A 10,470-nucleotide genomic window follows, 5' to 3' on the forward strand; every position below is an offset into this window, starting at 1 on the left:
TACTGCGGAACAGTTAGTGATTAATTGTTTAGCTTTTTTATTGAGCGTAAAAATGGGAAGGTGACATGAGCTATCAATCTAACAAGTTGCAAATCTGAAGTAACGAACGCTAAATTAGCCTCATGTGTCATACGTAGGAAGCGAAATGTTGTCCGCATTCTGCGCTAAAAAAACAATTTGGAAAAAAATATAACATAAAACTGTTTATTTTACAATGAGACCCGAATTAAAAACTAATTTTTTTTACCGTTCTCTTCATGTCTGCATTATATGTTGTTTTTTTTTGTAGGGAGAGTATCGCTTCAATATAATTATTTTCCTTCGGTTTCAACAGTCATAGCATCAAAACACTAAATGCAGCGCACACACGTCTCCAAAAATGTAACATGTACCTTACTTCACTTTTGGTTCTGCGTTATCAATGCAAGCTTTGTTTTCATTTTCCAGTAGTAACGGTTGGATCGGTTTGCGAGAAAAATAGTTTTGGTGGTAAAAAAAAAAATCTACAGGAGTTTGAAGTTACGTGCGATTTCTCATCCAGATATCATGAAAATAATTTGTGCCCTAGAACCTTCTAACTTTGCGCTTTTAAGATAAGTCAAGATAGGAGAAAAAGAAATTTTGCAATCTCTTTTTCAAAACCGCTCATTTATAGATCCACGTAGCCTGATGTAAATAAAGATATTTTTGTTATTGTAGTATAAACTTTGCGTGATCATGTACCAATGGTACTGAGAAGGAATTACGTCCACGATAAAATGCTTCAGATGATAAAAATGAACTCTTTAACTCTTTAACTCCCAAGATCTTATTTTTAATTCTCCCCTCTAGCTCCTACATCTTTCCTTGTAAAATGCTTATGAGAATTTGGTGTTTAATCAAAGTAACAACTTCCACCTGATTAGTTTGAGTATTCTCATTACCTCTTTGCTGGATACTGTATGGATATTATAGGGAGAAGTTACATGATGATCACTTCTGGGAGTTAAAGTTAAAGTGTTAAAAATACATGTTATCTGCGCAAAATAAACATAAAATCTAAAAGAAATGTTTGGAGAATAGATCAACCTGTTGGCTTGATGGCGTGACTTTTTTCCCACCTTTTTTCATCCTTATTGGCCGGTTAAAAACTCTTTTGAGGAGTGATTCCCGAAATTGAATTGGAATTTTCTTACCAGGTGGTAATAGTTCTGCGTTACAGACAAAACAACATCAACGTGACAAATAAAGCAGGGATTTTATAAACGATTGTAGAAACCAAAAAACGTAAAAGATTGTTGACACGCGAGAGTGATGAACACTAACTTCGCTGTATGTGTCATAGCGGGAGCTAGAAAGCAAAAGTTTCCCTTGTACTTGAAACTTTACATTTTGGAAATGATATGAAAATAACCTCATGTAACCCTGCTATGAGTCTCCGAATTTTATCCAACCCTATCATTTGTTTAATGGGTCAAGCTTATTTTTGTCCGTTCTCTAAATGTTACGGATGTTCTTTTGAAGAAGACATCATTTCAGCTTTTTCATTCGGTGTCATCGGTCGCTAAAAATGGCATGTTTACGTCTCCAAAAATATAAACTACTTCATAGCTTATGTTTCTGTCTAGCTAATGTTCACCTGTATTTATTTTCCAGCGGTGTAATTTGATTCATTCGCGTTTGAAGGATTTTGGAGGAGTTTGAGGGTAAGTGCGATTTCTGATTCATGTTTTCTTGTATGTTCTGTTAAGAACCATTTACATTTAACAACATTTATTTTCATTCGCTTAAACCATCTTTTTAGGGGTCTTTGTAGACTTCTGTCAGGACTTAGAGTTATTATGGCACTTCCACGCAAGTGTGATGATTGCAAGTGAAACTCAAAACTGACAATCGTGATTGACATTTATTTTCTCACCATACTGTTACACTACTCGACCAAGGGGCGAGGAGAGTAGAGTGCAAAGATCGTTACCAAATTCTCATTACTATTTTACATGGAAATGTATAGCAACTGAAAATGAGAATCACAATTTAGAAGTTGAAAGTTAAGGATGAACAAATACACTCGACATTCACTTGGATACTGACGGCTTTTCTCCTTTAAAAAATGTTTGTCGAACAGAACTGGACATCTAATGATTGCTACATCGCAGTCTCCGAGCCAGCTTCAAATCGGCTGTAGTAAAGGAATATTACAGATCAAATCTAGGAATCCCGGTGAATTAAAACCGTTTGGTTCGATCTTACACAAGATTATGAATAATTTTAAGATTTTCGAAAATTAATCAACAGCTTGTCAGTCTGCTAAATGGCACGTGACATGAACAAGAGCTGTTTATTCTAACCAGCGTTTATCACGTGCTCGCAAAAACAAGTATAAAAAGAAAATCACTAGCGAAACCAACAGGTGCCACCGGAATCTTCAAAAATTAAAAATTAAAAAAGGGAATACAAGTTGGAGGGGTATGGCGAGGCTTTTTTTTATCATTTTATTCGCGTCCTTGAGAACAATTGTTGGAATTAGATTTGATATTTTTTATAAGCTTCAAAACTTTAAAAAAATTTCTGTGCTACTGCGGAAAAGGCAGTGATTAATTGTTTAATTTTTTATTTAGCGTAAAAATGGGACAGTTTCGTGAGCTGTCAATTCAATAAGGTGCAAATCTGAAGAGTAACGGACACTAAATTAGCTACATGTGTCATACGAAGAGAGCGAAATGTTTTCAGCATTCCGCGCCAAAACAAAATACTTTTGGAAAAAATGTATAACATAAATCTCTTCATGTTACAATGAGAGCCGAATTCAGCCTCAATTTTTTTTTACCGTTCTCTGCATGTCTGTATTATAATTTCTTTGCAGGGAAAGTATCGCTCCAATTTAATGATTTTCTTTCGGTTTCACCAGTCATAACATCAAAACACTAAATACGGTGCGCACATGTCTCCAAAAATGTATCACGTACCTTAAGTTAAGTTGGTTCTGCATAATAAATGCTAACTTTTTTTTCATTTTCCAGTGGTGACGATTGGATTGGTTTGCGAGAAAAACAGTTTTGATGGTGAGAAAAAATCTACAGGAGTTTGAGGTAACGTTCGATTTCTCAATCAGATATCATGCAAATGTTTTGTCCACTAGAACCTTCTAACTTTACGATTGCAAGATAGGTTAAGATAGGAGAAAATCAAATTTTGTAATCTCTTTTATAAAACTGCCCATTTATAGGTACACGTAGCCTGATGCAAATATAGATAATTTCGTTATTGTAGGATAAACTCTGTGCGATCATCTACTAATGGCACTGCAAAGAAATTACGTTGACGATAAAATACTTCTCAGTATCCAAAATAACTCTTTAAACCCCAAAGTGATAAAAATTAATATTACCCGCACAAAATCAACGGAAAATCTAATATAAGAGTTATGAGAATAGATCAACCTGCTGGCTTGATGGTGTGACTTTTTTCCCGCCTTTTAATATCCTCGTTGGCCGGTTGAAACTCTCTTGAGAAGTGATTCCCAAAATCGAATTGGAAATTTCTTACCAGGTGGTAATAGTTCTGCGTTACAGACAAAGCAACATTAACTTGACAAATAAAGCAGGAATTTTTACAAACGATTGTAGAAACCAAAACAAAAAAATAAATGAAAAAAGAAGAGATATCTGAAACGCGAAAGTGATGAACATAAACTTAGCTGTTTGTGTCATAACGGGAGCTAGAAAATAAAAGTTTCCCTTTTGCTTAAAACGTTACATGTAGAAATGATATGAAAATACACTCTTTTAAACCTGTAATGAGTCTCCACTGAAATTTTATCCAACCTTGTTATTTATTTGATCGGTCAGGTTTATTTTTTTTCCGATCTCTTCCTGTTTGTAATGTTCTTTTGAAGGAAAGATACCATTTCAGTTTTTTCATTCGGTTTCTCGGTCGCTTTAAAACAGCATGTTTATGTCTCCAATGCTATAAAGTACTCCGTGGCTGATAGTTCTGTGTAGCCCATAGTCACCTGTTATCATTTTCCAGTGGTGTGATTTGATTCCTTCGAGTTCGAAAAGTTTTGGAGGAGTTTCAAAGGTTTGTCGGACGGAACCAGACATCTTAAAAAACAAACTACTTAGTGATTGCTAGTATATCGCAGTCTCCAAGCTAGCTTTAAAGCGACTTTCATAAAAGGAATATTAGAGATCAAATCTAGAAAGCCCAGTGAATTAAAACCGTTTGGTATGATTTTAAACAATATCTTGAATAATTTCAAGAGTTTCAAAACTTTTTCAACAGCTCGTCAGACTGCTAAGTGGCACGTGACATAAGCAGGAGATGTTTATTCCACGCCGCCTTTATCACGTGGTCGCAAAAATCGACGAAAGACGGTGTCAGAATCAGATTCAGAGGGTTTTGTTAAAAAAGAATTGACGGCTATGCTTTTTATGTGCCAGTTGTTTTGTTTCATTCTGCCCACAATTTCTCTGAATTTGTCACGCAACGTGATTTCATAGCATGTCGATCAAGTTGTTACAAAATGAGCGCTCGATGTCATTGTTGTCACGGAAGTGGTTTCTGTGAGCTAATGCCCCATATTGATTCAAAGAAATATACCCCCGTATCTTGAACGATATTTATTAGAGGATCTCAATGGGGTCAACCGTTAAAAGTCAAATGGCCAAATTCTTAACCGTCAACTGTAAAAAACGCAATATTTTTACCGCAAGCCAATGTTAGCCGTCAAATGTCTTAGATATCCTTAATTAAAAACTAAACGATTGCCATTATTGGGGTCAAGTTCTGTTGTATATAAATATAAGTTTTAATATATCACAAAAAAAAAAATTCATGTAGGTTCATTAACATCTAGTCGCGAGTAAAACTGTTCAGCGACAGAATTTTAGTTTCTCGCTATCCGGTTTTCATTCAGTCACACGATCAGGTCATTTACTACGAATTTACACTCATAAATCTGTGTAGCTAATGTTTACCTGTTTGCAATTTCCACAGAACGTGATGTGACAAGGAAGGTGCAAAGAATTTTGATGGTGAGAAAGTTTTTGGACTTGTTATGTTTTGCATATTCTGTCCAGTATGGACGTTACAGCCAAAATAATAACTGCAGGGGGCAGTGCTGCATGACGTACTGAAGAAATGCTAGTATGTTTTCAATGGATGTTACACCCGAAACTAATAGATGTTACACTCCAAACTAATGACTCCTGGGAGCAGCATTGCAATACATACAGACATACCACAGACATACCAAAGAAATCCTAATAGTGTTTTCAATGGCGTTGCCATCTTACGACATACACTTCCATTTGATATTTATGAAAAGCTTACAATTCGCGCTCGATTTCTGTTGTCGATGACAGTCACACTGTAATACGCGAACTAAAATGCTTGGAATTGCATGAACTGCCTGGATTCAGAAGAAGAAGGAATCAATAGAAGGGGAATCCATTGATTTTTAAAGCCCCAATTTTTCGATGATGATTCGCCAGCCACATTGCAACACGATTGCAGAGAACATAATTGGATTAAAAGAATTCCTCTCACAGTCAAATTGGACTCGACTTAAGGCCTCGTCCAATTTTTTCCAAATTGGACAGAATGTAGTGCTACTACACATCCAATACACGAGTACAGAAAAACTTTAAAACGTGATACTGTTACTGGTATTTCAGTCGTTAAGTCAGAAAAATGTATATCAAATTTTTTATGGCTTAAGAATATTAAATGTTTAATTGATGAGGTTTTTGTATATGTAAAAAATTGACGTGAATGTTGAATTCTCAAAAATTTTGCAACTGAATAGTTTTTCAAAATTCTCTAACTTTAGAGAGGATCCTCCAAAACTTACACGAGGGCACCATGATGAACAACAGGGAAAAATTCAAACAAACCATCCGTATAGGTACCTCTGTTGCTAACTTCATGCACGAGACCGAACGTGATCTACAAGCAATCGAGTTATGCAAGGAATGTTTAGTTTTGCTAAACAGCATAGCATTGGGTGAAGAAGATCAATTCACTATACGATCTATCATTTTGATCGATGCAATAATGGCGTCCGCATATATCAACATCTCTGATTACACAAACGCAGAAAGATGCGCTAGAAAACTTCTTTTCGCACTCCATGATTTTGGAGACACAAAATCAGAAGGGCAAGTAAGGTTAGTACTGGCAAAAATACTTCGCAAGCAAAGAAGGTTTGAAGACGCAAGAAAACAATATGAAATCGCAATAGGAAACATGAAGGCAATTGGAGAAAGGGTAATGGAAGCCAATGGTTACAATTCTCTGGGAATTATGTTAGAATCACTCGGTGAATATCAGAAGGCTAAAGATTATTTCGAGAAAGCACTTGCCATCAAAATGCAAATTGGTGACAAGGGAGGAGAAGCAACCTCCTACGGAAACCTAGGAAATGTGTTACTATCACTCGATGAATATCAGAAGGCTAAAGAATATTGCGAGAAAGCACTTGCCATCCAAATGCAAATTGGTGACAAGGGAGGAGAAGCAAACTCCTACGGAAACCTAGGAAATGTGTTACAATCACTCGGTGAATATCAGAAGGCTAAAGAATATTTCGAGAAAGCACTCGCAATTATCATCAAAACTGGCGAGAGGTCGAGACAAGTAACATGTTACTTGGCTCTAGGAAGGGTTTCTTCCGCACTCGAAAAGTATACGAATGGCGAGAAAGCACTTTCTATTGCCACAGAAATTGGTGACCGAGAAGGTCAAGCAGAAGCCTTTGGTCTCCTCGGCGGTGTGTTCATTTGGCGTAATGATCCTCAGAAGGCCATGGAATGTTACAAGAAACAACTTGCTATCAGCGGTAAAATTGGCCATAGAGCTGGATTTGCACAAAGCTACCTAAACCTAACAAAAGTGTCTCTAATTATTGGCGAATATGAAAGAGCCGACGAATACCTTGAGAGAGGCCGCGCGATAAACTGTGGTATTGGAGATATAAAGGTGGAGTTACAAATCCTACTCCTTTTTTCATGCTTGAGGTTCTCGCAATCAAAACGCGAGGAAGCATCTTCGTATCTTTATCAGTACATGGATAAATTTGAAACACTGCGAAATTTTCACATTGGAAACGAACAATGTCAACTGGGTCTTTTAGAAAGCTACGGAATTATTCCCTACCAGAGGCTCAGTAAACTGCTATGTGCTGCTGGTAATCCTCACTATGCACTTTATGTCGAGGAGCTTCGACGGGCTAGATGCCTAGCAGACTTGGTGGCACGAAACTTTTCCGTTGAAAATCAGATCTCAGCTGATCCACAATCATGGTATGGGATGGAAGAGATTGTGAACAAAGAACGTGACTCTGCATTCTTGTACATTTCGTATCATGAACGGAGGGTTTCTCTTTGGGTTCTGAAAGCAAACGGTGACACTTTGTTCCGAAAATCCGAAGAAGTCGATGACAAAACTCTCATGGCTGAGGATGCTTTTAATTTGAATACTTTTTTCAACAAAAGTATCCGCGGCTTTGGCGTTTTACCCAAACAGAAGTGCGAGGATCGGTCTTTGAACGAAACCATGTCGATATTACCTGAAGATGAAAGCGAAGCAGATTTTAGAGGCGATAAAGATAAAGCCAGAGACGCTGAAAGGATGCTTTCTGTATGTTCCAAACTGATCATCGCTCCAGTGGCCGAACTACTCACCGAGCCGGAAATCATCATTGTTCCCGAACGTAGCTTGTACCGAGTCCCATTTGCAGCCTTACGCGACCACATAGGCGGAAAGTATTTATCAGAGACCTTCAGGCTCCGCATCGTCCCTTCTTTGACGACTCTGAAGCTTATCCAGAACTGCCCAGTGGACTACCACAATCAGACTGGCGCACTGGTTGTGGGCAGTCCTACGGTGGGCAGGGCGCGTTACAGGGGAGAAATCCACAACTTCACATCACTAACCGGTGCGAGAAAGGAAGCAGAGATGATCGGACAACTGCTGGGTGTTCAGCCTTTGTCGGGAGAGCGTGCGACAAGAGAGGCGGTACTTCAAGCGATGAGTTCAGTGAGTCTGATTCATATTGCTGCCCATGGTAATGCCGACAGAGGAGAGATTGCCCTGTCCCCTTGCCCTACTGCTAAAAGTATTCCAGAAGAAGAAGACTACCTCTTGAGGATCGCTGATATCTCACAAGTTAAACTGCGAGCTAAACTTGTGGTACTCAGCTGTTGCCACAGTGGACGTGGAGAAATCAAAGTCGAGGGTGTCATTGGAATCGCTCGCGCGTTCTTGGCATCTGGTGCACGTTCAGTGCTGGTAACACTGTGGGCCATAGAGGACGAAGCAACGGAGCAGTTCATGAATCGTTTCTACAGACACCTGGTTGATGGATTTAGTGCCAGTGAATGTCTTCACCAGGCCATGAAGTGGCTGAGGAACATCGGTTATACCAAAGTTTCCCAATGGGCTCCGTTCATGCTGATTGGAGACAATGTGACATTTGACTTTAAGGAACAAAGGTGAGTTCTGTTACCAAGGATGAAATGATGCAACCAACACTTTACTATTCACCGTACCTGTTTCCATTTTAAATGACCAGAATTAGTGTCTAGACGCGTATTTTGTTATCCTTGAAATGCTGAAAGAATCTTTCAGCCGTTTTTCAGATGCTGTGACATAGAGTGCTTTGAGAATTTCAGAAAGAAAGATAGTTATATCTTATGTGGGTCAGTCAGTCGCTATCGTAACGATGATGATTGTTAAGATCCTAGAAATTTTTTGATTGATGCTTGTTATATGCTTAATATTTTCTTTATTCTTGATTGTTTTATTAATGATTTTTTGCATGTTTTGTTTTTTATTTTTTATTTAGAAAAGAAGAATCTGATCGTAAAGGTCAAGAATGAAGCCTACAAGGAACAGTCAGAAAAGCCTTTTATTATTCTTGGAATTTGATATCAATGTGTGTACTAATGAAGTACTATAAGACCATTTCCTTGCTTATAATCGACAAGAAGAGTTTTTTTCTGAGGTTTTTAAATCGTGTTCGGCGCAAGATATGTACAAAGTATAAATGGTCTTTAGAAAAGGAAAAACGAGAGGAATTGGAGCGTTTAATTCCACGAAATGTCCTCACTTAAAAAAATCATAAACAGAAGTTGAACAACTCAGCCTTAAGTGGTTGCATAGTATAACTTATGAAATTTAAGTGTTTGGTATTTTTTTAAGGTAATAGAAACTCAAATTCTTTTTTATCAGAATTTTTTGCTGCTTGAAAATCTTTTGATAAAAGTCGAAAAAAAAAAAAGAGGTCAGCTGAAAAGAAGTCGATCCCCTGTTAAATTTTAAAAAGCTCATGCACATATCGAGAAAGACAGAGAAGTTGGACGTTTCACTTCAAGTTTTAATTGGAGTCAATATTACATTTTTTAGTCAAGTTGGCAAGGCTCTTGCTGATTGAAATACTTTTGTTAAAAGTAAAAGGTTTTATTGGTCAACTGGATAAAAGTTTACTTTAAGGAGCCTCATACAGGCTCGTGTACAGATCGAGAAAAGACGGAAAAGTTGGAGTTTTTTTCATTGAACTGATTTAAGGTGTAACTAGGGTCTCGAAAGTAAGAAACAGATACGATTCATATTTATCGTGAGTTATTTTCAGGAAAACTGTTCCATTGGATAATATTCTTGTATTGTACATAAGTATCATGGATGAAATGTTTAAACTGATTCGATTTTATTCTTCAATTAAATTAAAGCAGAATTTAAAGACACTGAATTTTCTTTCCTCTTCACCCCATATATATTCGACTAACTCTATATTCCCCAGTCCCCTTTATACCTGATGGCGACGACTGCATGGTCCCCCTGCGTTCACCTTGAAAACAATGCGGACCCCCACAAAATTTCTCCGCCCCACCCCCCGTCCCTGGGGATAATTAGGACTAGTCCTCAGCTGGATAAACGATATTTTCACTTCCTGTTTCGTTCAACCATTTTAAACGGATGTTCGCTTTCATTTAGCTTCTTCTCAAAACTCATTGTAACTGTTTTCGCAGTATTTAACCTCTTCCCATCCATCCTGATCTCATTCAGGCTCTATGACGTCAGTTCCCCCGGGAGTTAGTTTGCAGACCTACCCGTGACGCAAGATGTCCTCCGAGTGAAATTAGGGATGAAAAAAAAAAAAAGTCTTTTTAAAGGATTGCACAATTACTGGTGAACCAGTAGTTTCCATTGTGGTCCTTGCAAACAAATGAAACAAATGGTCTAAATTGAACATAACATCATTAAGAACCCCAACCGGCCGGAGGCAAACCAGTTGGCTATTTACAAGCGTGGCCAAGGATCTGAACTCGGGGCTACCGTGAAACAGATCCAGTGGTCAGGGTGGGACTCGAATCCGGGAGCGGCGGATTACAAGTCCGACACTCTAACCACACGCCCACACTGCCTCCTAAATAATTAGCATAATATTAGTTCGGTGATAAGAGATGGTCGATAATTACGTCATATCTC

General features: G+C 37.9%; 2 protein-coding genes across 2 annotated transcripts in view; both read left to right on the forward strand.

The window, feature by feature from the left end:
• LOC111347268 (uncharacterized) overlaps positions 1 to 10,470 on the forward strand; it is a 111,013-nt gene that overhangs the window by 67,487 nt on the left and 33,056 nt on the right. The gene's annotated exons all lie outside the window — the stretch shown is intronic.
• LOC148720647 (tetratricopeptide repeat protein 28-like) lies at positions 1,494 to 9,725 on the forward strand. The gene is made up of 5 exons (XM_088739620.1): positions 1,494 to 1,685; positions 3,000 to 3,068; positions 4,978 to 5,015; positions 5,813 to 8,474; positions 8,828 to 9,725. Exons 4-5 carry the CDS (start codon positions 5,845 to 5,847, stop codon positions 8,859 to 8,861), a joined length of 2,664 nt encoding a protein of 887 aa, XP_088595746.1. The 5' UTR covers positions 1,494 to 1,685; positions 3,000 to 3,068; positions 4,978 to 5,015; positions 5,813 to 5,844; the 3' UTR covers positions 8,862 to 9,725.

This window comes from Stylophora pistillata, chromosome 11, assembly GCF_964205215.1.
Source record: "Stylophora pistillata chromosome 11, jaStyPist1.2, whole genome shotgun sequence".
NCBI lineage: Eukaryota > Metazoa > Cnidaria > Anthozoa > Scleractinia > Pocilloporidae > Stylophora > Stylophora pistillata.